Source organism: Heterodontus francisci, chromosome 20 (genome assembly GCF_036365525.1).
Source record: "Heterodontus francisci isolate sHetFra1 chromosome 20, sHetFra1.hap1, whole genome shotgun sequence".
Classification (NCBI taxonomy): Eukaryota; Metazoa; Chordata; class Chondrichthyes; order Heterodontiformes; family Heterodontidae; genus Heterodontus; species Heterodontus francisci.
The window spans coordinates 67,403,347-67,429,797 of record NC_090390.1 but is presented as its reverse complement, the minus strand read 5'-3'; the positions used below and the strand labels follow the sequence as shown (position 1 = coordinate 67,429,797).

Below are 26,451 nucleotides of genomic sequence, written 5' to 3'. Positions count from 1 at the left end.
CCTTCATCCATCTACCCTGTCGATCTCTGTAAGAATTTTGTATGCTTCAATCAGATCACCTCTCATTCTTCTAAACTCTAGGGAATGTAGGACCAGTCTCCTCAATCTCTCCTCATAGGGCAATCCCACCATCCCAGGGATCAGTCTGGTGAACCTTCATTGTATTCCCTCTATGGCAAGAGAGTCTCTAAGGAGACCAAAACAGTACACAAGACTCCAGGTGCAGTTTCACCAAGGCTCTATACAATTGCAGCAAGACTTCTTTATTCCTGTACTCAAATCCTTGCATTAAAGGTCAACATACCATTTGCCTTACTAATTGCTTGCTGCACCTGTATGTTAGCTTTCAGTGATTTATGAACAAAGATGCCCAGGTTCCTTTGGACATCAACACTTTCCAATCTTTCACCATTTAAAAAATATTCTGCATTTCTGTTTTGCCTACCAAAGTGGATAACTTCACATTTTTCCACATTATATTCCATCTGCCATGTTCTTGCCCACTCAATTAGCCAGTCTAAATCCCCTTGAAGCCTCTTTGCATCCTCCTCACAACTCATATTCCCAACTAGTTTTGCATCATCAGCAAACTTGGAAATATTACATTTGGTTCTCACGAGGACATTGGTCACAGCCCTGTTGAAGTGCAACCCGTCCTTTTTGAATAGGTGCCTCCTGCCCCAGAACTGGTCCCAATGCCCCAAGAATCTGAAACCCTCCCTTCTGCACCATGCCTCAAGCCATGCATTGATTCTCCCTCTCTTCCCATTTCTACTCTTGGCACTGGGAGTAATCCAGAGATTATTACCTTCAAGGTCCTACTTTTTAACTTCCTCCCTAGCTCCTGATAATATGACTGTAGGACCTCAATACCTGCTCTCCCTATGTCATTGGTATTGACGTCTACCACATCTTCTGGCTCACTCCCTTCCCACTGCAGAATATTCTGCACCCTCTCTGTGAAGTCCTTTCCTTTGGCACCAGGGAAGTAACAAACCATGTGGGACTCACGATGAAAGTTACAGAAACGCCTGTCTGTCCCTCTGACTATGGAATCTCCTGTAACAACTGTATTTCTGTTCTTTGCTGTTCCCTCCTGTGCAGTCCCTTGCCCACTGGTGCTATGTTCTGAACTGCACTCCTTCAAGGTGTCGTCACTCCTAGCAGTCTCCAAAGCTGTGTACCGGTTTGAGAGTGGCACACACCCTGAAGAATCCTGTACCTCCTGCCTCTTTCTACTCTTCCAGATAGTCACCCATCTACTATCCTGAACTCTCACTGCCTGTGGGGTGACCACCTCGTGGAACGTACGATCGAGGAAACTCTCATCCTCCCTGATGCTCCACAGTGACTCCAGCTGCCCTTCAAGCTTGGAAATTCTGAGCTTGAGTTGAAGCAGCTGGAAACATTTCCTCCACGAGTGGCTCCCCCAAGACACATGAAGTGTTCTGAAGTTCCCATGTGGCACAGGAGTTGCAATCATCTGCCCATCCATGATCTCAAAAAAAAACTCTATTCCCTCTTTTAGAATCTAGTTGGTACCTTGCTTAAACTATTAATTTTAATTAATGCCTCTAGACCTACTCTGTGCTTCTCCTGTTATTAATTCACTTACTGTTATACTCACACAGATTTAGGTTGTTAATTTCCCGGCTCCTAATTTGAAAGAATAACCTAGTTTAGAGAGAGAAAAAGAGAAATACTTACCAACTCACTGACCTGTTCTCCTGTGACATCACACTTTTTTCTTTGAATGCCATCGGTTCGCTCTGAACCCTCCCCAGAACACTTTTATCCTCCCTGCAGGTCTTGCTGTGGTCTTGCTCTCGGGGGCTACTCTTTTTTCCTCCCTGCTGGTCTCTCCTGCCTTCCACCCTATCATAGAACTTCTCTTTTGCTCTTTTTCCCATTCTCCCTGCTTTGGCTTGCTTAAAATCTATTAAATCTCTAAATTTCCCAGTTCTGATGAAAGGTCATCAACCTGAAACATTGGGGAGCATTTTATGGAGGTGACTGGGATCTCGGCTGCCGGCTGGAGAGCTGACGAGAGACATGCGTTGCCTCCTCCAAGAAGGCCCGCCAATATTACGTGCCAGTCAGACAGTTGAGAGGTCACTGGTGGACCTTCGCTGGGATCAGGACCCCAGGAATGGGAAGTGCTGCCTGCCGAGAACTGCCAGCCAATCAGAGGCTGGTAACTCTTTTGCTCAGCAGTTCCACCAGGGAGGTGGTGGCTGCTACCAGAACGGCACGCACTGGAGGCCGAGGATCACGAAGGGACTCAGGCCAGAGGCGAGTGATGGTGGGAGGGGTTTCGTGGGGGAGTGGGGTGTAGGAGGGTTGGCAGCAATGGCAGGGAGGGTGGCAGTGGCTCTCAGCAGGCTCCCCCTTCCCCATGCTGGGTCCCTTGATCAGGCACTGAATGCCTTTGAAGAAGGGACCCCACCTGGGAGATTACAGACTACAGTGCACGGGCTTGCATGTCATGCTCCCCGTATGGCAACCCATTGGCGCCGGGGTGGAAAGGCCATCCGCGGGCCTTCCTGCCATGGACTTAATCGGGGTGGAGGGAAAGGTGGCGGGGCTCCCGCCCGCCACCATCCCACCCAAAGAACAAAGAAAATTACAGCACAGGAACAGGCCCTTCGGCCCTCCAAGCCTGCGCCGATCCAGATCCTCTATCTAAACATGTCGCCTATTTTCTAAGGGTCTGTATCTCTTTGCTTCCTGCCCATTCATGTATCTGTCTAGATACATCTTAAAAGACGCCATCGTGCCCGCATCTACCACCTCCGCTGGCAACGCGTTCCAGGCACCCACCACCCTCTGCGTAAAGAACTTTCCACGCATATCCCCCCTAAACTTTTCCCCTTTCACTTTGAACTCATGTCCTCTAGTAATTGAATCCCCCACTCTGGGAAAAAGCCTCTTGCTATCCACCCGTCTATACCTCTCATGATTTTGTACACCTCAATCAGGTCCCCCCTCAACCTCCGTCTTTCTAATGAAAATAATCCTAATCTACTCAACCTCTCTTCATAGCTAGCGCCCTCCATACCAGGCAACATCCTGGTGAACCTCCTCTGCACCCTCTCCAAAGCATCCACATCCTTTTGGTAATGTGGCGACCAGAACTGCACGCAGTATTCCAAATGTGGCCGAACCAGAGTCCTATACAACTGTAACATGACCTGCCAACTCTTGTACTCAATACCCCGTCCGATGAAGGAAAGCATGCCGTATGCCTTCTTGACCACTCTATTTACCTGCGTTGCCACCTTCAGGGAACAGTGGACCTGAACACCCAAATCTCTCTGGACATCAATTTTCCCCAGGACTTTTCCATTTTCCATTTCCCGATTAAATGCCCTACCTGCCTCCAAACTCGCTACAGGGGAGTGCATAAAATACCGCCCATTAACTTGTGAACCTCTTCACAGATGCTTCTAGACCTGCTGAGTATTTCCAGTATTTTTTGTTTTTACTCCTTAAAATGTATTTCTTTGATCAAGCCTTTGATCAGCTTTCCTCATGTCTTCTTTCCTTGGCTCGGCGTCTACTTTTGTCTGAATATGCACCTGTGAAGTACCTTGGAATGTTTTACTATGTTAAAGGCGCTATATGAATGCAAGTTGTTGCCTGTATTCACCTATATATTCGCCACTTCCAGACTAACCTCAACGCATCTGGTGTTGAAGCCCTCCTATATAGCTTTGTCATCTTCAGATTCAATTACTCCAGTGCTTTTATTGCCAACCTCCCATCCTCTGTAAACTCCAGCTCATCTTCAACTGCTCACATCGCATCAAGTCTGCATGCCTGTCATTATCCTCACTGACTTGCGCAGGCTTCCAGTCCTCCAGTGCCTCAAATGTAAAATATTTATTTTCAAATCCCTCCAAGGACTCACCCTTCCCTATTTTTGTAACCTCCCTCAGTCCTATAATCTACCTCCCCAAACTCTCCATCCCTCTCGTGTACTCCTTATTCTTTTCAACACACCATTGTCAGCCAAGTCTTCAGGAACTTAAGTCTCATTCTCTGGAATTTTCTTCCTAAACCACTCCGCTTCACAACCTCCCTTTCCTCCTTTAAACCCTTAAAAACACATCTCTTTGTCTGGTCATCACTCATTCTTTGACTCGCATCCTTTTTCCCTACAACTTGTGAAATGTCTTGGGGATATTTTGCTATGCTAAATGTGCTCTACAAATGGTGTTGTTTTGTAGTAGGTTGCTATTTATAGACTGGACTAAAATGAGACCTTTGATCCCGATTATGTACTAGTTCACATTGAATTTATCTTAGTTAAATTTCTACAGCTTTGATGATCTTTCAATTTTATTTTTAGATTAATGATCATCTTTCAGGTTAATATAAGTGACAGCTACTAACCTCTTTCCGAAGAGGATCAATCAGACCAATAATTGATGGGTACTTTTCTATCAGGCTTGTGTAAACTTCTATCATTTCATCGGGATGTTTTAATACTCCACTTATAATTTCATATTTCTCTTTCTCCTAGAAGATATAAAAAGAAAATGTTCACTCGTTATCCAATTTCGGTATGGAAACAGATGCTGAAGACAACGGCACACTTAAAGGAATCTGGCAGTTAAAGAGCACCTGACAGTAGCTTGCATCACATGGATGGTCCAGAGATTTCTTACCACAAGGTATTGCCTCTTCCATGTGTATTTGTCATCCAAGCCAAGCCCTTACAACCTTACATCTCAAGGCCAGAACATGCATCATATACTTGAACACTCTGCCATACTCACATCTTCCAAAGTTGTAACACCTCAACTCAGTATGAAATAAACTAGCTGCACAGTGCATCATTACTTACACTAAGGTCGGTGTGCAGGGTCTCCACATGTCTGTCATTGTGCATGTGCTCCTTCAACTTCTAACTATCATGACTACTTTTCTGCTGATACAAGATGGTATCTCAATGGCATCCATGTTAAATATCCTCCATTATGCTTGGGGAGCTTTGGCTGCTTCTTGGAACCAGCCTTTCTGCGCCACCTGTATCGGGTCCAGACAGATCTCCCTCAATCATATGAACATGCGAATTAGGTGCAGGAGTAGGCCACTCAGCCCTTTGATCCTGCTCCGCCATTCAATAAGTTCATGGCTGAACTGATTATTCCACATTTCCACCTACCCCGATAACCTTCCACCCCCTTGCTGATCAAGAATCTATCTATCTCTGCCATAAAAATATTCAAAGACTCTGCTTCCACCGCCTTTTCAGGAAGAGAATTCCAAAGACTCACGACCATATGAGAGAAAAAATGTCTCCTCATTTCTGTCTTAAATGGGTGACCCCTAGTTCTAGATTCTCCCACAAGGGGAAACATCCTTTCCACATCCACCCTGTCAAGACCCTTCAGGATCTTATATATTTCAATCAAGTGGCCTCTTACTCTTCTAAATTCCAGCGGATACAAGCCTAGCCCGTCCAATCTTTCCTTGTAAGACAGCCTGCCCATTCCAGGTATTAGTCTAGTAAACCTTCTCTGCACTGCCTCCAATGCATTTACATCCTTCCTTAAATAAGGAGACCAGTTCTGTGCACAGTACTCCGGTCTCACCAACGCGCTGTATAGCTGAAGCATAACCTCCCTACTTTTGTATTCAATTCCCCTCGCGATAAATGATAACATTCTATTAGCTTTCCTAATTACGTGCTGTACCAGCATACTAACCTTTTGCGATTCATGCACTAGGACACCCAGATCCCTCTGCATCTCAGCTCTGCAATATCTCACCATTTAGATATGCTTTTTTATTCTTCCTGCCAAAGTGGACAATTTCACAGTTTCCCACATTTTACTCTATTTGCCAGGTCTTTGCCCACTCACTGAACCCTATCTATATCCCGTTGTAGCCCCCTTATGTCCTCTTCACAAGTTACTTTCCTACTTCTGGAAAGGTAGGTTATAAGTAGCATCTTAAATGAGGAGAAGCAGAGAAATGCAGAAGTTTAGACAGGGAATTCCAGGGAAGGGCAAGGCCACTGAGGGGATTGTACATGAGGATAAGAATTTTGAATATTTATAGATTTTAATAATTATATAAATTTATGCAGGTTTAATCTTAACTCACATAATCCATCAATTCATGAGCAGCACAATTGAGCATCAAATGTAGATCTTCCCCCAGCGTCAATTCTAGTATGTCGCAGGCCTCTTGGATCACCTCAAAAGGCTGTTCTGTACGATCAAATCCTTTCTTCCAGCAGCCGAAGTGAGACATTGCTACAGGCTGTATGTAACAAACAGGCATAGTTATTTATTTTGTTTGATTCCTTCGTTTAAAAGATTAAGGGCTGAATTTTGTTCAGCTCCCGATGTCAGTCGCCGGAGTGGGGGGATGGGGGATGCAGGTGGGGCGGAAGATTGGAGCGGCAGCGGCACGCCACGGAGCCTGGCACTGGGATTGCCAAGCCCAATCTTCCTGGCGGCGACCAGGCTCCAGGGTGGCCCCTCCGCTGCTTGGCGACAGGACCTAACTTTAAATATTGAAATTAACATTATGCATACATTTAAATACAATTCCCCACGATCTTACCGTTAGATCCGGATCTTCAGTGCAACAGGCGGCACTCACGCGCCTTCACTTTCCCGTCCAGGGAAAGCTGGCGCCACCAAGGTGGGGAAGGGGGGAATCAGAGTGTTTTCAGTGTAGTGGCAGGGGTGGAGAGGAGAATGGGTCAACTCTGCATTTTTAGTGTGGGGAGGTGAAGGGGTGAACTCTGCACTTTGTGCTGTTGTGGGGGAGAAGGGGTCAACTCTGCAATTTTAGTGTAGTGGGGGAGGGACGAATCAGACATTTATTTTCATTGTAGTGGTGGGGAAACGTGGGAAACTCTGCATTCTCTGAGCAGGGCTCGCAGCCCTTTAAAAATGGCAGCGCCTGAGCAGAGAAAGCTGATGCCATTCACGGCGTCACTGAGGCAATCCCGTCATGTGATTGGTGGGGCAGCTGCCCTGCATATTGCAATGAGCCGCCAGGCTCAAGATCGCAGTGGCGTGGCAGTGCACAGCCCATGCATGCCGGCTGCCATTTTTTACGCCCACCGCTGCTCCTGGTGGCGAGGAAACAAAATTCAGCCCTAAGTGATTTAACCCCCACCCCCCACCACCAAAAGAGATACAATAAGGTTTTGTCTTCTAATATTTTAATTTTAACATTGAACATTGCTTAATTGGAATAGATAATATAATGCATTACTCCTCATTATATTCTTACTCCAGATTTTTGGGTGAACATCCATTTGGTAATTTGTTGCTGAAGAGCCATCATCATCTTAAGACTCTGCAAGACAGTTTCAAAGAGTCACGATTCATTCTCAAATCATTCCCCGGTGGCAATAAGAATAAGCAAAACTTCCAGACTTGTTAGAAATTATGTTTTTGCTTATAAATATATAAAAGTTATTTCACAAGATTCTACGGCTCAAAGGTATTTATTGGCTTTCATAGGAATTAAGCATACAAAGCTAACTATTATTACCAACAATTACACAGATAAAAAGATAACAATTACAAATGAGCATTACACATATACTCGAGACATTTACGATACCATGAACTGGAAATCTCATATTACGGTTCTTGAGCTTGAGGGGATTGGCTGGCCAAGCCTTTTCAAACACTGAAGTATTTGTTCTAACACCACTCTTTTTATACCCTTCCTCCACTCTAGCTATGTGAGAATCTGTATGTTTCAAATTATTACCTCATCCCATTATTCACTTAAGAAATTAAGAAATAGGAGCAGGAGTAAGCCATATGGTTCTTCAGGCCTGCTCCACCATTCAATAAGATCATGACTGATCTGAATGAATGTCAGTTTAAACAAAGAAGGTCTCCCCTACAATAAAAGCAAAATACTGCGGATGCTGGAAATCTGAAATAAAAACAAGAAATGCTGGAACCACTCAGCAGGTCTGGCAGCATCTGTGAAAAGAGAAGCAGAGTTAACGTTTCGGGTCAGTGACCCTTCATCGGAACTGACAAATATTAGAAAAGTCACAGGTTATAAGCAAGTGAGGTGGGGGTGGGGCAAGAGATAACAAAGGAGGTCTAGATTGGACCAGGCCACATAGCTGACCAAAAGGTCACGGAGCAAAGGCAAACAATATGTTAATGGTGTGTTGAAAGACAAAGCATTAGTACAGATTAGGTGTTAATACACTGAATATTGCAGGTTTGCACTTGCTGCTGTTCAATATTACAGCGACAACTAATACAAAAATAAGTTAAAACATATTTAAAACATCACTATATGTTATGATCTATTGTATAACTAGAAGATACTCTAGGAAAATCAGTTATTTACAAAAAATAAATTACTTGTGAAACTACAGCATAGTTTAGTCACGTCTGTGGTGCTTGAGAGTTATGCAGGTAGCACCATGTGGCTACAATGACATGAGGCACAGGTTCAAGTTGTGAAAGGCAAGTTTAGAACAAACGCTAAAGTTGGTACTCTGGAATGATGAAATTAACTAGGTTGACGAGCCTTCATCCAAACATAGATATTGGCCCTAAAAATCCGCAACCATTCCAATGCACTCCCACCATAATTTCAGCAGGAGTATGCTGCATCTGTGATTTGAATACATTAATTCCAACTTATCAATGGTTTCCTCATGGTTTGAACCTCTGCCTGCCCCAAAAATGGACATCAATGTAGCTGGGGGACCGGTCAGGGACTCAGATTATCAGAATACCCTGGGCATTCAATTGATACCAGACGATGGAGGTATATCTGGTCAAACTCGAAGTATCTCTTTGACCACCAGCAGATGTGGAGACTACTGAGGGCCAGGACTGTAACTTAGACTCTCACAGATTTAGTGTGATATTTTTAAAGCAGTTTGGCACTTGCATTGGACTTCCTGGCTTGGTTTATATGGTACAGGCATCCAAAGTTTGCAAGCAAATTATGGAAATTCCCCCTGACCCTGGAAACTTGGACCATGTCAGTGATAGATATTCCCAGTGGCCAGAATCCCAGTATAAGCGCTACGATTACTGGCCTGCAGATTTTCAAGGCCAGTTTGTCTGTTTTTCACTAATCTCTTATATCCAACTTTATAACAATAATTAGAATGCTTAACTTAGTAATGAAACAATTGTGTCTATAATGAATTCCACAGAGATAAACTCCTGTGACTTATATGCTATATGTATAAAACATAGTCCTTTAAAATAAAAGCAAAATACTGCAGATGCTGAAAATCTGAAATAAAAACAAAAAATGCTGGAAATACTCAGCAGGTTTGGCAGCATCTGTGGAGAGGGACCGAAAATGTTAACTCTGCTTCTCTCTCCACAGATGCTGCCTGATCTGCTGAGTATTTCCAGCATTTTTTGTTTTTATTATCAGTCCTTTGCTGGCTGCCATTGGAAATATTCCTGTTCTATGGAACTAATATGAATCAATCTCAGAATCTAACAAAAATCCATCTTACTACATCAGTTATTGAGCTAGAGAATATCTGTTGGTCAAAGGCAGTTAGGGATGGGCACTACATACTAGCCTTGGCATCAATGCTCACAGCCCATGAACGAATAAAATAAGTAATAAGGAAACACAACCTCTGCAAAAGCTTTACAAACATAGGAAAAGACTAGCTGGTCTATCAAGCCATCTTACCTGTTCTCCTGCCTAATGGAGGGGGAAATCATTACAATAATTAGAACACTGAGATGCCTTACCTGTTTATAACTGAGGCTAGGTTTTGGAATTACAATCACTTCATTCATCAATTTTAATTTTCCTCCAGATGTCTTCCCACAACTAAGTAAACTAACCATAGGAAGTGGCATTTTCATTTCTTTTGGGGGATCCTAAAATTTCAAATCAGAGTTTTAGGTTGTATTTAAAACTTGGAGATATGTAGATTGTTTTCTTGCAGAGAGTTGTATTTTTCTTGTACCAGCACATAATGTTAATGCCGATATATCTTGCATTTTGATATCTTTATACAACACAGATGGTTAATTACTAGCAAGAGGCATCATGATTGTACGTTTTGCCCCATAGAAAGCTGCATAATTAATGTCAGTATTTATTAACAGAAAATTATAACAGTGTCAATGTTGATGTTATATCATACCTGTTTGCCGTTGAATATTTAGTAGAGTTTGACAGCTGTGAAAGCTATTTAATACACTACTAATATGAACACTTTACATAGCTGAACTTCTACCATCCAATTCCAACAACACACTACACTACAATCATTACAAACCATAAATCCTTCTGCAATAGACACCAGCATAGAGACTGAAGCATCGGACTGACACATAGTAAAGGATCAACATTAAATGAGCATTAATCCAGCACAAACAATGTACTATCTTCCCTGCTTGAATGTAATTGCAGAGGCCGGCTTTGGAGGACTGAGGTGTTCGTGAGACAAGTGAAACTTTTGCTTTTGGAATTTTTCATTGCCTGTTTACTTTGCGTTATATTTCTTGTGACTGAAGATAGATGAATCTCTTTTATTTGCGTGCATCTCCACATATCAGAGAGAACACAAAATCAGGAATGGAATAAAAGTTCACCGAAAGGATAGATATCCTTGAAAGACTATCATTCTTGAATAAGTAGGAGTGTTTTAGATGACAACTGATGTTAGGCATAGTATACAAGAAGAGCTCTTTAGTAGCAATAAATCCTGTTGCAGAGATATTTGGAAAGATATTTAAGTTTTGGATTTTTGATTTTCATTGTAAAAGCCCACCCTTTAGCTGACAGAACATAGGGCTGGATTTTATGGGCCCTCGTGAGGCAGGGTTGGAAGCAGTGGGGCCCACAGCATCGTGACAGGTGGCGTGGGAGGCGTAGGGCCCAGCACTGCCCTGTCGCCAAGCAGTTTTTCCAGGGGTGGGATAGGCTGATGACAGCCTTCCCATTCAGTGGCCAATTGATGCCCTTAAGTGGCCTGGCTTATTAACGACCAATTAAGGGCCTCTTCCTGCCGCTGAGGGAGCCTCCACCACGTGGGAGGGTGTCTTGTAAAATGAAGTGCCCTCCCGTGGGCTCGGTGGGGGGGTGGGTGGGGTGGATTCCCTCCTTTGTGGGCAATCTGTGGCCCATGGAGGACCCCGGCCGAGTATCATTTTACCCCCCTGGTCCTCCCTTCCGCTGGACTGCAAAACCAACTCCCTGCATCCCCTCGCCAGGGCCTTCCAGACTGGCCCAGGCAACCTCACCTCACTTATCTGAGCTCTGGGATTCCAGTGCTGGGCCTGCGTCTAAAGCCTCTGCAGTACTGGCAGTGGCCACCACCCTCTGGTTGGCTGGCACTCTAGGAGGCAGGATCCCCTTCTTTAAAGGGGCGGGGATCCTGGCTCATGTAAAAAGGCCAGAGAATCGCTCCAGAAAGCAGGGTTGGGAGGGGTGGGGGGGGAGAGGGATGTGGGTGGCGCAAAGGCCGAGGCTGGGTGCGGTGCCGGTAGCCGTACATCCTCCACAAAATCCAGTCCATAGAATTACATAGAATATAAAGTACAGAAACAAGCTATGCAGCCTAACTAGTTTTTGCTGGTGTTTATACTCCACATGAGTCTCCTCCCAGTCCAATGACCTCATCTTAGTCTTTCAGCATACCTTTCTATTCCCCTTTTCTCTCATGTACTCTTCTAGTATCCTTTTGAAAGCATCTAAGCTATTGATTCAGACATTTCCTGTGATAACAAGTTCCATATTCTAATCACTCTCTGAGTAAAGAAATTTCTCTATTTCTATTTATTGATAACTATTTTCTCTTTATGGCCCCCAGTTTTGGATTCTTGCACGTGGAAACATTGGGTGGAATTTTAGTGACTTAGTCCCTGCCAAAATGGAGCCACTGTATTAGCATCTCATTTCTGGGTTCCCCGACCAGTCAGAGGTTGGGTGGGATCAGACACTGGATCTATCAGAGGAAGGACTGCTAATTAAAGGGATCATGGCATGGTTAGAATGACTCACGCACACATGGATTTTTGAGGCTGCAGCAACCACAGGAATTGAGAGGAAACCTGGGAAGGCTGCTCCCCAGGTGTCTCATTTTTACCCTGAAGTCTTGCTGTGGGATGTGAGGGTCTGAAGTGAGGTGATCTTTCCCAAGGACTGGATAGAAGTGACCGAGGAAGTTGGCAGCAGAAGTGTAGTCCCTCCAACCTGGAGGGGAAGACAGTGGCCCTTCAGTGACAGGCACCTTATGGCCACTGGCTATGCATGTCCACCTGGTCCACTAGGAAGGAGGTCTTGATCCAGGAGGCAGCAGATGTCAGCAACAACCTGTCATGAAAACCTAAGCCTCCTAAGGCGCTGGTGCTCACACATGTCAAAAAAGCTGACCCTCTGCCTGTAGACCCTGTTTGGGGTCTTGCCTCTTTCGAGCCGGATCTCCACGTCCAGCCCCCGTGCCCTGTGGAGCAGCATGCAACTGAGGAGAAGGCAGCTGGTCCTGCTGTTGGTTCTGCTCCTGCTGTTGCTCTCATGCTATTGCTACTTTTGTTCTTCATCATAGGTGCAAGGTAGAGCTGCATAAGCTTCTCCCATGCCATGGTGAAGGCTGACAGCAAGAGAGTGCAGCTGAAGGTGACTAAAGTGCAAGACAGGTGTTGTGACTTCTAAGAAGTTGCCAATCATCTGTCAGCATTCTTTGAGAAGGAGTGCTGCGAGCAGCAGCTTCTTACCTGTCCGAGCTGGATTTTGAGTTTCACTTGTCAAAGGCTTTTCAGTCTGTCAGTTTCACTGAAGAAGCATTCGCTGCTGTGCACTTACCTGGTGGCCCTGGCGAGTTCCACACAGCTTGGGAAATAGATCCGCTGCATGTTCAATCCACAATCCTTGGTTAAAACAGAACTTAATTGCTTATTTGAATAGTTGAATATCTTACCTGACAGCTGCATGGAGGTTCCCTGCTCGCCTTCAAATCCACCCGGCTGAAACCCGGAAGAGGGCGGGATGATGTCGGGATTCTAACCCAATGTCAATTACCTTCCTGCATGCACTCCTTGTCTGTAAAAATTCTGCCCATTCTCTCTACATCTACCCTGTTCAACCCATTCATAATTTTAAACACCTCGATCAGGTCACCTCTAAGTTCTGTTATCTAAAAAAAAAGCTCTGACCTGTAATAATATAGCTCTTCCTGATATTTGAGTAACCTTGCTACTTTAATACTAAGGTTTTATTTTAGTATCTCAGTATGGGAGCAGAAAATTTTTTTTAAAAATGCATTAGAAAGCATGGAAGTCTTTAGAACCGCCAGAAATTTGAATTAATATTCCTATCGTTGCTTGAATTTTCTATACACTCTTAGCTCCATCTGTTGTTCATCTTTCACGCAGCCATGTTTCATGCTAAAAATATCAATATCTTTCTCCGTGTTGCACCTCAGGTTGTTTGTAATGCACTTGAAATTAGGCTGTAAGATATTGAGATGAATGCATAACATATTCATCTGAAATTCTCTATTATTTTAGCAGAGCTATCATCCCAGCTATTTTAAACAGGCTACAATTCCACAAAAATAGTTGAGTACATGTTAAATATTCTTATTATTCCACAACCTTATTTAAGAAACACTGCTTTTGTGATACCTTTTAGAATTATATTTATCCTTAAATATTTTCTTATTCAAGCTTAATCCTTCCATTATATGCCAGATTTTATTTTGCAAACATGATCACCTCCTATCGCTTGATTAATTTCAAACATATGCTCAACTTACTTTTATCAAACTATGAGCCTCTGCTCTCCAAATCGCCTCAATGAATCCCAGTTATTCTTATGATTTTCATCATCAGTTTAACTCCCCATCTGGTTATATGCAGTTCATTATTCCTGTACAAAATCCTTATATCTAGAAAAACGTAAGTTATCTACAAAGTTAGTTCCCTTAAGTAGAGACCTTTTAAAAAAGATAGAATATTTATCATCCTAATTTTTGCTGTGTCTGCAGATAAAATACATGAAATAAATACAAATATCTGAGTCTTTGCATTACTCATACTTCTTCTTTAGTACCTCACATCACCTTCCCATGTTAGCCCATGTCCCAATAATAATGTTACTGTCTTAGCTCTCTCTCCCACTTATCACAGCTGGCATTTTTGCTATTTTGGGAAATAATATCCAATGTTATTAACATTTCATCTCTACTGAACTTACGATTACAATCTAGTGAGCTGCATAGTGATGACATGCTAATGTTAATGTTAAAACATGCTCCCTATTACAATGCTTTATAAACTCTGCCCTGTCCTCTCATTACTTTTATCATTTCACCCCAGGACGCCATTACTATTTGTTTCACTTTCCTTTTGCATATAGTTTTTGGATCAGTCTCCACAAGATCTTCATCCTTATCCACCCAAGAACCCAATAGAATCTTAAAGGTCTGTGTAGCATTGCTTTTGAAAAATCATTCACATTAAATATTAAATAATTTCACAAATATTCACAAATAGGGCGGCGCAGTGGTTAGCACCGCAGCCTCACAGCTCCAGGGACCCGGGTTCGATTCTGGGTACTGCCTGTGCGGAGTCTGCAAGTTCTCCCTGTGACCACGTGGGTTTCCGCCGGGTGCTCCGGTTTCCTCCCACAGCCAAAGACTTGCAGGTGATAGGTAAATTGGCTATTGTAAATTGCCCCTAGTGTAGGTAGGTGGTAGAGAATATGGGATTACTGTAGGGTTAGTAAAAATGGGTGGTTGTTGGTCGGCACAGACTCGGTGGGCCGAAGGGCCTGTTTCAGTGGTGTATCTCTAAATAAAAAAATAAAAATATTTGCAAAAATAAACACCAACAGAAAGTATGTTATTAACATATATTAATTTAAAATGTGGTACAAAAGTAATATGAGAATATAATCTCTACACCAAGGTAAGTGACCTTTGCCATTCTGCTGCATGGCTTAAAAGTTGCAGGTTTGATTTTTATACAATTGCAGCTTGAATTTCTTTACAGTAGTTATAAATAGAATGAACTTAAATGCTGAAAAATAATATTTTAAAAGTCCACCTACCTCTTCATGATACAGTGAAGCAATATGTAAATACAAAGAGGTATTCTGAAGTCTGGATGCAGCCTTGGCCACTGCTAATGATACTACACCAATAGCCACACTACCAGGAAAAAAGGGTTCTGGTGGTTCACGGGGTTTGATTGGTTTCTCTGGAACAATATTTTTCTTGCCTATAATATAAATAAGATCAATATGATCTTCTGGACTAATATTGATAATCTAGGCAATGGGATCAAAGAGAAATTTTCCTGATTGTTTTCCCAGCTAATTGGGTAACAAGAGAGTATCTATTATGATGCATAGGGCATTTCGACTATATAGGACTGGCTAGATGGACCAGTGGGTCTATTCCTGTCCGTCATTTTTGTATACTTGTATGTAGGAAGATTGATCTGTTTACAAAAAGTCAGCTATTTCAAAGCATTCAATCAGTACAGAGAAGCAGTAATGTGAAAATAATTTTAATGCTATTAGTTTGGGTACTGTAGTATTTCTGGGAAAAATATCAGTTTTCTAACTAGAAATCAAGCAATAGATATTCCTTTCTCACCTCTCTTTCTCAAAGCATTGATTCCTTGCCAAAGAGAACAGTTCCACAGACACCAGTTATCTTTCAGTATTTCATCCAATTAACCATTCTTCATGTATAAGCCTTGGCGGTGACTGTCAGTAGACTATTTAACAAAACAGCAAAGTCCAATTCTGTCTTCACAAAATGCTCTCACATATTTTGAACAAGGATTACTGAATACTGACTGAGGGCAAGAACTCTAGCCAATTTCCCCCTGCCCCCAACTCAAGAGTGCTGAGGCCAATTGTAGCACCCTACCCATCATACCATTTTTAAATCTCCTGCCTCTCCATGTTGGAATAATTGACAATGATGGTTTTTATGTCAAATCTCTTGCCTCATACTGCAAACATTTATTTTCTCCATCTCTCCCTGACTCATTTTGATTCTAGAAATTTTTGATATGTGCTTAATTAAATTAGCACCTCTGAAAATTAATTTTCCGAGAAAGATGCACATACAGGGGGAATTTTCATGTAGCCTGAGTCATTGGGCAGATGATGGATGCCCTTGCTAACAAGCGCTGATAGGCTCGCTGTTGATTGGAGGGGTAAGGATGGGCAATGGAATAAGAAATTCAATGGCCATCTGTATAGCCAAGTCAGCAGTTCATCCAGGACAACTGATGCGTAGTGTTGAATGGTCAGACAATGGCTGGTAGGACTTCAATGGAGGCACAGGAAGAAGATTCATTTTCCCCAATAAACCGCCACAAATCTGTTTTTTGGTCTTGTCCGAGTGACGTTCCTTTAAGGGGTGCTGTTCTGTTCAGTGTGATTAAGCACAGCTTGCATAGCACAGGCACTGCACATTTGGACATCAAAATTACAAGATGTATGCAAGATGTGTGAAGGTCTCTGAAATCATGGAAGTGGCAGGTTGATCCCCAAAAGTTGAATGTGCAACTTATTTGTAGAGTAGGGGTCAGGAGTTCCATCTTTTGGAACTTCTGTTTGATAAAGAACTATTGAACACTTACAAGAAATGGACCTGGCCACTGCTGTTCATAATTTTTTCCATTGTTTAATATTTTTATGGTTTAATCAAATGAGTTTCTCCTTGTTCTTTCAACCTTCAAATACAACTGCCATCTACAGAGTACTTCTACAGAGTACTTTTTCTTTGTTGTTCCTCTCTTCTAGCCAACTTTCTCCCAAGTTTGATGCCTGGAGGAAACATTGATCACATGAGAGGGTTTACATAAAATAGACACACACACATATCCATGGTGTGCTCGGGTCTCAGCAATTTCAAAGGAGGCTGCAATGGGGAAGTGGGGGAAGGTATGCACCTGCACTGAAATAATTTGTTCATATAAAATCCCTGAGATACAGTATAATTAGTGTTTTTGATTAATTTTTGGAAAACAAATAAAGGCACCAAAATCCTTGGGGGAAACTGCATACCTGAGGCACAGGTCTAGTGTTGCTAGCATGGCACAGGCAAAGAATGGTGAGGGACTCAGTGATGCCAGGTTTCCATCTCAAAAGATCTGGCTGTATGAGTTTCCTGTAGGGTAGAGATGGGTGGAAGTTCAATCCACTTCTGAAGGCCTGGTATTAACAAAGGTATATAAAATAGTAAAACAGTGGTAAAAGGAGGACTGGGGCCGATTAGATTAGGGACATAAATGGGGATTTACACATGGAGGCGAGGGCATGGCTGAGGTACTAAATGAGTACTTTACATCTGTCTTTACCCAGGAAGAAGATGCTGCCCAAGTCTTAGTGAAAAAGGAAGTAGTTGAGACACTGGATGGGCTAATAATTGATAAAGAAGAGGTATTATATAGGCTGGCTGTATTCAAAGTTGATAAGTCACCATGACCGGATGAGATGCAACCAAGGATACTGAGGGAAGTAAGGGAGGAAATTGCAAAGGCACTAGCCATAATCTTTATTAGTTACAGGGATGATGCCAGAGAACTGGAGACTTGCAAATGTTACACCCTTGTTCAAAAAAGTGTGTAAGAATAAGCCCATCATCTACAGGCCAGTCAGTTTAACCCTAATGGTGGGGAAGCTTTTAGAAATGATAATTCAGGACAACATTAACAGTCACTTGGACAAATGTGGATTAATTAAGGAAAGCCAGTACAGATTTGTTAAAGGCAAATCGTGTTTAACTAACTTGCTTGCGTTTTTAGATGAGTTAAGAAAGACGGTTGAGGAGGATAATGCGGTTGGATGTGGTGTACATGGACTTTCAAAAGGCATTTGATAATGTGCCACATAACAGGCTTGTCAGCAAAGTTAGAACCCATGGATACAAAATTGGCTGAGTGACAGGAATCAGAGTAGTTGTGAATGGCTGTTTTTCAGACTAGAGGAAACTCCATAGTGGGGTTCCCCAGAGGTTGGTGTTAGGATCCCTGCATTTCTTGATATATATTAATGACCTAGACTTGGGTGTACAGGGCACAATTTCAAAATTTGCTGATGACACAAAACTTGGAAGTATTTTGAACTGTGAAGAGGATAGTGATAAACCTCAGGAGGACATAGACAGAATGATGAAATTGACAGATGAAATTTAATGCAGAAAAAGTGTGAAGTGATTCATTTTAGTAGGAGGAACGAGGAAATGCAATACAAATTAAAGGGTACAATTCTAATGGGGGTGCAGAAGCAGGGGACCTGGGGGTATATGTGCATAAATCATTGAAGGTGGCAGGGCAGGTTAAGAAAGCAGTTAATAAAGTATATGAGATCCCAGGCATTATAAATAGAGCATAGAGCACAAAAACAAGGAAGTTATCAGAAACCTGTATAAAATACTGGTTCGGCCTCAACTGAAGTATTGTATCCAGTTCTAGATACCACACTTTTGGAAGGATGTGAAACCATTAGAGAGAGTGCAGAAAAGATTCATTCGAATGGTTCCAGGGACGAGGAACATCAGTTACATGGATAGGTAGGAGAAGCTGAGACTGTTCTCCTTGCAGAAGAGACGATTAAGAGGAGAATTGATAGAGGTGTTCAAAATCATGAGGGGTCTGGATAGAGTAGATAGGGAGAAACTGTTCCCATTGGCGGAAGGATACAGAAACAGAGGACATTGATTTAAGGTGATTGGCAAAAGAAGCAATGCCGACATGAGGAAAAACCTTATTATACAGAGAGTGGTTAGGATCTGGAATGCACTGCCTGAGAGCGTGGTGGAGGCAGATTCAATCAAGGCCTTAAAAAGTGAATTGTATAATTATTTGAAGAGAAAGAATTTGCAGCGCTACATGGAAAAGGCGGGGGAATGGGACAAGGTGAGTTGCTCTTGCAGATAGCCAGCATGGGCACGACAGGCCGAATGGCCTCCTTCTGACCTGTAACCATTCAATGCTATGATTCTATGAGGTGAGCTGGTGGAATGGTATCTTACCACTTCCTTAGCACCAGTGGAACCCATAGGATTTCCAGGCTGTGGTCATGATCAGGAATTACGCAGAAGTTTTTGGAATTGGCTCCTTGCTACTGGGGCTGATTTCAAAGTCTCTCTTCTGTTTTACTGATCAAGCTGGCTTCATTTGTATGTGGCATTCTAGCACCAGACTCCATCATCTGCCTGAGCCTGCAGCTCCTGCCTCCCTTTTTCTGCCAGGTTTATGGAGCCCTGGGAAACCTGTGCAGCTACTCTTAAATTTAAACCAGGCATCCAAAAACGGTGTGAAAGCCTGATTTAAATATGCTAATGAGGTGACCTGCCTATCGACCGTGGTACACTTGCATGATACAAAACCCACCGTTACAAAATGGCAACGACCGTGTATAGAGTCAAAGAGAGATACAGGACTGAAACAGTCCCTTCAGCCTACCGAGTCTGTGCTGACCATCAACCATTCATTTATACTAATCCTACATTAATCCCATATTCACTACCACATCCCCACCTTCCCTCAATTCTCCTACCACCTACCTACACTAGGGGCAATTTACAATGGTCAATTCACCTATCAACCTGCAAGTCTTTGGCTGTGGGAGGAAACCGGAGCACCCGGCAGAAACCCACACAGTCACAGGGAGAACTTGCAAACTCCGCACAGGCAGTACCCAGAACAGAACCCAGGTGCTGAAGCTGTGAGGCTGCGGTGCTAACCACTGCGCCACTGTGCCGCTCTATGTGTTGGATTGGGGATGCAGTTCTCATTTTTAATATTTTTAATATCAAGGCGCATATATTTGTAGAAATCCTTTTCAAAATTAGTAAAGTGTACACCAACCTTTCGGAGATTTTTTTTTCTTGTCTAGAATAGGAGCAGTGGTAGTTGAAAGGGATACTTCAGGCTGTATTATCTCCTCTACTTCATCTTTTTTTCTTTGCTCTTCATCTTCTTCTACTTTTCTTTGGAAGTATTCACTGCGCAATTCAAATTCAGAAATGGCATTATGATTATTTAGCTAATTACTACCAATTTACTGCAGCATTTAAGACAAGACACTTAAATTAGTGCCAGTACAATGCTTGATTAATAATTTAGGCTGGTGTTATCAGTCTGTCCAAACACAAATTGCTGTAATACGGCCTTCTGGTGGGGATCTTATACCTCACACTTTGGTGCACCCTATAGTCTCCAGTTATACTGTCACCTTTATGTTGATAAGCACCCAAAATTGCTTCACATGGACACAAAAGTATCAATACAGCTATACCCTTAATTCATCATCTCCTCATGTTGCTCCATGAAAACCAAGTGTGCTCTTTTTACACACAATTCAACTTTCTAAGAACAAAAGTTAATTGCACTGCTGGGAGCTTTTCACAGTCCAAATGGACATAGTACCAAAATTTTATATGTCCACTATTAAATTATACTAAATGAATAAAATGGCCTCTGTTTACTGAATTAAAATTCCACATACAGTCATAGAGTCATTATGGCACAGAAAGAGGCCATTTGGCCCATTGGGACCAGGCCAGCTCTCTGTAGAGCAATCCAGTCAGTTCCATTACTCCACTTTATCCCCGTAGCCCTGCAAGTTTATTTCTCTCGAGGGCCTATCCAATTGCCTTTTGAAAACATTGATTGCCTCCACTTCCACCACACTTGTAGGCAGCGAGTTCCAGGTCATTACCACTTGCTGTGTAAAAGAGTTCTTCCTCACAACCCCCCGTATCTCTCGTCCTAGCACCGATCCTTAGGGAATATCATTGTCTACCATCCTCCAGTCTGAAAAACAATCACCTCATGCCCCAGCACCAGATCCAGCAGTGCCTCCTTCCTCGGTGGACCAAGAACAACTGGTCAAGGGAATTCTGAACACATTTCAGAACTTCCTCCCCCTCCTTTCCCTTTACTCTAACATTATCCCAATCAATATGCTCACCTTAGCATTTCCACCGAAACAAAGGCTAGATTCCTGATCATTCACAATCACTGGCTGGAAAGCTTTAATAGAATGCTTTATTGTGGGTGGGGTTATCAATTTGTAAGTGACCAGAGAGTCCCTCATTCCGGCATTTTAAAGTCCACCTCAGTAGTCCCACAAGGGCAATAAATGGAACTAAACACAAGCCTAAGATTTGGCCAGAAGTTGTCCAGGCAGAGAAAACTTTTAAGTGTAGCAGTTCTGACAGGGTCAACTGGTCTTAACAAGCCACTATACCTCACCTATTTGGTCATAAGTTAGATGGAGAGCCATGGTGTCAGAAATGACAAAAAATAAAGGATTGAAGAACCAACTCCCACATCCACCTGGCCTAGAAATTGTGTTGGAACCAAAATGGGGTGGAAACATGCAAGAATGGATTTCACCTTAAAATATACTCCAGAAAATGTCCATGCTGCCATCAAGCCCTGGTTTCACTAAAAATCATAAGGAAATTTCCCCCCCGCCACCGCAAACAAGCCAGGCTGCTCAGAAACCTGAATTTATGAGTTGTATTATTTGCAGAATGAGCAAATTCAGCTGATCACACTCAATTAATCAATTCATTTATCTATTATCAGCTCAACTAGCCTATATTTCAGGTATCAAATAAACAAATTTAAACTGCTCCAAATATTTAACAGCTAAAATGAAGTAAATTAAGCTCCAAATACAACAAAATAAGTGAAAATAATGGAAATAATTTAGCCAATGAGGAAGAACAAAACTGATAGATGGATACAGGAGTCTTAACATACACAACAGTCATAATGTAAAGGCAAGAAACATATTGGCGAAGTTTGGGAGAACAGTAGATTCAAAGTACAATACCTCAGCAATTTGTCCACTTCTGTCTGGTTAGCTGGCAAAAGCCCTTTCAGCAAGGAATTCAGTGGTTCATTAATCCAATGCAAGGCAATCTGAACAGATTGATTTTTCAGTTCATTTTCTTGATCTGTGATATCTTGGGTAGTGTAGTTAGGATCACGACAACAATTAGACATTGAAGTGAAACATACACTCTGAAAAGAAGCAGATTGTTTTAGTACATATTTAATGCAGATAAATAAAAATGATTTAAAGTTGAGATTTCAGTGTACAAATAATGTCTTTAGTAGCTAAGGTATTGCTTGACTTCAATTTTTAGAAGCAAAGCTTATAGTTTTTTTTAAATGAGTATATTTTTGTAAACATGCAGGTCTTCATTTCTAAATCCAGACTGTAAATATAACAAAAATGAAGTTTTCTATTCAGAGTTAATTTACTGTATAGTTTTTGATATGGAAGAAGGTGAAGTAGGGTCTTAATTAACCATTCACTATTAACTGGAGCATAGAATATGAATGCCTATAAATATATTAGGTTTCATTGAACAACTCTTCATGGAATTACCAGGAAATTTCTTTAAGGCTTTTGTATAAACTATTATTTTCAGTCAATAAAGTTCCATTGAATAAAAGAAGTTCAGTTCTTCAGTAAACATGCGGTAAAATCTGCTGCAAACTCGTTAAGCCCAAAAGCAAAACTAGCAATAGTATTGTACAGTTAACATAGTTAACATTAAGGAATGAGAGATCAAGCATTCTTTGAAAGATACTCAATGTGCAGACACAAATAGGTTATTGTGATAAATATAAATGGGATTATCTAGCTACAAATACCATCCCTCTAAAAAATAATTGGCTCCCCATGTGGTCATGCATATTCTTCCACTATATTTATAAAATCTTTTTCTTTGCCTGCAGGAGACAGCACTGAGAGCTCATGTAATAGCATACAGGAAACAGAATGCAGAAAAACAGCAGGATCGTTTCATGCCAGATCAAAAAGAAAAGCCAGGTAAAGACTAAGGTTAAAAATGTTGTATTAGAGTTGTAGTTCTTTTGAATGAGGTAAGTCATGCCTACAGTATATAATTTAGCATTCAATCTGATTTGTTCAATCTAAACATACAAATTAGTACAGAAAATAGGAAATGGGTCTTTGAGCGCTTACATCTTCAGGCCAACTTGGAACATGGCATTGCCAAAATACTTACTGTCCTGAACAATCAAAACAGTTACTCGGATTGCTGAGCTCAGATCATTTGAAACAAGGAGATTTGCTTAAAAAAATGGTGATAGAAACAAATGAAGTTAAATGATTACAATGGGCACAACAACGAAAGGAGGTTATAACTCTTTACAGAAAGACTTTGAAAATAAGTGAGGAGGTAGCCTTCATAAGATACTGGGCTATATAGTCAGAAATAGGTTTTTAGTATTAGGAATGACCTATTTGCCTCATGAGACTCAATTAAGGCCATGGAAGCCCCTTCAAATTGATTATCATCAAATTACCCTGGTGTCTATTGGTGTTTGTATTGGTGTAGCAGCAACAATATAGAATGCAAGGTTTGTCTGACTATGTACATGGAAAGGATGGGCTGGATTTTACCAGCCCCCCGACGACGGGGTCGTGGCGGGGGGGTCCTGGAAAATACCTCCAGGAGAGGTCTGCCATGGGCCTCGACACTGGGAAGGACCCACCCTATATTACTGGTGGTGGCGCGGCCTCGTGACGGCCCCCATCGCTGCTCGGCGACAGAACCTTCATTTAAATATTTAAATAAATGTAATTAATGCATAATCACTTACCTTGTCCCGACGGCTGGCCCACGACGATATTCCGGCCAATTGCCGGAACTCCCGTGCATTCGTATCTCCGTTCGGAGATCCGAGGCCGACACTGGTGGGGAGGTAGGAGGAGCGAAGTTTTCAGGGCGGAAGGGGGGAAAACTCTTGCTATTGGTTGTGGGGATGGTGGGAAGGGGTTGAGGGTCAAAGTTAATAAAATTCGGGGGGGGGAAGTTCGGGATCAAATAAAAGTTTTTTTTCAAGGAGAGGGTAATTAATAGATTGATTACTCATTGCGGAGGTGGAAGAAGGAATTCAAAGTGCTATTAAAATTTTAATTTTATTTTTTGCAGATCAGGACCTTTAAAAATATAAATGGCCCTGAAGGGTTTGAAGCCCTTTAAAAATGGCGCCAGCGCAGTGGCGCTGGACGCCATTGCCGGGGTCGGAGCACTCGCCCCCTCTACGTCATTGGGGGTGGGCAGTCCGCCCTTTCCATGGAAATAAGCTGGATGTGAAGTCTTTGATTGAAGCTAAGTCTTGCAGTTCTCATTGGGGCCCAGTGCACACTTTCAAACTTGTTTCGCTGGTCTTCTGTCTTTAGGCTTAAGTTACCTCCGTGGGTCCCTGGAACTTTGCGTGAGAGAGAGAGAGAGAGGTGGTCTCTTCTTGAAGTTCACTTGCAGTCTCTTCCAAAACTGTGCTGTGAGCACAATTCAATTCCCCGGGTTTGCCAGCAGGTTAGTCATGTGACTAGCTCCTTGTTTAGAGCAGCCTCACCTGTGAAATTTGTGGATTCCTTCAAACTCACCGGACACTCTCAGTGGGGGGACGGGGGCGCAGGATGCTGGCTCAATGATTCTCAATGTTTCTTGATCATCACTATGGATAAAATCCATCTGGCTAATTGAATCAGGGAGTACTCCCATTGTCTTCTTCATGCAAATGTCTTTTAGAATGCAAATATGCAGCCATGTTTTCAGCCACTGTTGTGGTCTTTTTAAACACATTATTTCAAGTCCAATAACAGTTCAAAAATAATGTTCCATATGACAAAATTAATATGTCTCATTTTGGCAGGTGTGTTTTCCCTCACAATGTTTTCCATGAAGCTAATGGCAGAGCAGCACAACTTGGACAGCAATAATTGGATATCCATGTCTAACCATGCATCTGCCCTCGTCTGAAGCTGCTGTACTATTTTGCATAAATAACGGCAAACGCCATTAGCCTCACGATAATTTCGACAGCAAATTATGGGCCATTTTTTCCCTAGTATCTGCATTTCTTCAGATTTTAATTGTTGGCAATTTGAAAAATACCAAATTATTTTTTTTAAAGTTTTTAAACTTTTCCTTTCTGTTACTTTACTTTCTCTCTCACTTAAACCAATCTTTCTTTCCTTCTCTGTATTTCTCCTGCTGTACCCGATTTGGGATGGAATTCACCCATTCTAATTTATGCTTCCTTCTCAGTCGTTGTACTGTTTATTTCCCAATCCTTCAACTTGATTGGATAAGGAGAAATTGCTTGCCCCATTCACTCAGGTCCCAGAGACCTGGTTTCTGTCACTGTGCCATTATCAGCTCACAGTTTCAGCAACTTGCCACACAAAAATTTAAAAACCTAAATGCGAAAGAGCAAGTCTAGTTAATGGCAGGTGCTCTTAGATACCCTGCTACAGCAAATTATGGCTCAACAACTATTCAGCCAGGTCACTAGGTTTACAGTAAGTTCTTCAGAACATATTCTCACACCAGCAGATAATCTGTATGACTTTTCGAGGATACTGTGTTTTGTAAATTACCCAGTGTCATTCACGAACATGCATGAGACAATATTCCTGACCACAAATCCAGTTGTCAATTTAGACCTCAGTGAAGGAGGCCACTCAGTCCATCAAGCCCATGCCGGTTCTCTGCAACAGCAATTTAGCTGCTCCCGCTGCCCTGCCCTTTCCTCGTAGCCCTACAAATTGTTTCCCTTCAGATGCTTATCCAATCCCTTCTTGAAAGCCACAATTTAATCTGCCTCTACCGCCATTTAAGGCAGTGCATTTCAGAATGTAACCACTCGTTGCATAAAACAAGTTTTACCTCATGAAAGCTTTGGTAACCTTGCCAATCACAGTAAATCTGACTTCTCTGGATCTCGACCCTTCTGCCAATACGGCATCTACTCTATCTCGACCACCCATGAATTTGAACACCACTATCAAATCTCCTCGCAACCTTCTCTTCTCGAAGGAGAATAACCCCAGCTTCTCCGATTTATCCACATAACTCAAGTCCTTCATCCCTGGCACCATTCTCATAAATCTTTTCTGCACACTGTTACAACCAAGGCGGGAGTAATGCACCGTTAATTCAGTCCCACTACTCCACAGGTCATAGCATATCAAATAAAGTTTCCCACCTACCAAAGACTCGTCAAATTAAACACAGTATTTTTTACACAGAATAAAGCTTACCAAACCAGGTTTTTTAAACAACAACATTAACTATTTAGTAGAAAAGAAATAATTGGTCTCATCATGCTCAATATGTAGAGGATCCGACAAGGGAGGGTGCAGTGCTGGACCTAATTCTGTGGAATGAAGTCGGACAGGTAGTTGATGTGTTGGTGGGGAAGCATTTTGGTGATAGTGACCATAACATGGTACAATGTAAGCTTGTTATGGAGAAAGAAATAGACAAGTTGCAAAAAAAGGTTTTGGATTGGGGGAGACTGAATTTTAGTAAAATAAGGCAGGATCTGGCCAAGGTAGACTGGAAGGAGTTACTTGTTGGGAAATCTACAGAAGAACAGTGGGGGGCATTCAAAAAGGAAATGGGGAGGGTACAGGCCCAACATGTTC

General features: G+C 42.2%; 1 protein-coding gene across 2 annotated transcripts in view; it reads right to left on the bottom strand.

Moving 5' to 3' along the window:
• Positions 1–26,451, bottom strand: part of eno4 (enolase 4) — a 77,083-nt gene that overhangs the window by 18,481 nt on the left and 32,151 nt on the right. For both annotated transcript variants that reach the window (XM_068052976.1, XM_068052977.1), the window contains exons 3-9: positions 21,811–22,001; positions 19,833–19,969; positions 15,049–15,218; positions 9,738–9,869; positions 7,261–7,326; positions 6,115–6,273; positions 4,396–4,521 (exon numbers count right to left, since the gene is read on the bottom strand). In XM_068052976.1, coding sequence (XP_067909077.1) covers positions 4,396–4,521; positions 6,115–6,273; positions 7,261–7,326; positions 9,738–9,869; positions 15,049–15,218; positions 19,833–19,969; positions 21,811–22,001 — 981 coding nt within the window. The remainder of the gene's footprint in view (positions 1–4,395; positions 4,522–6,114; positions 6,274–7,260; positions 7,327–9,737; positions 9,870–15,048; positions 15,219–19,832; positions 19,970–21,810; positions 22,002–26,451) is intronic.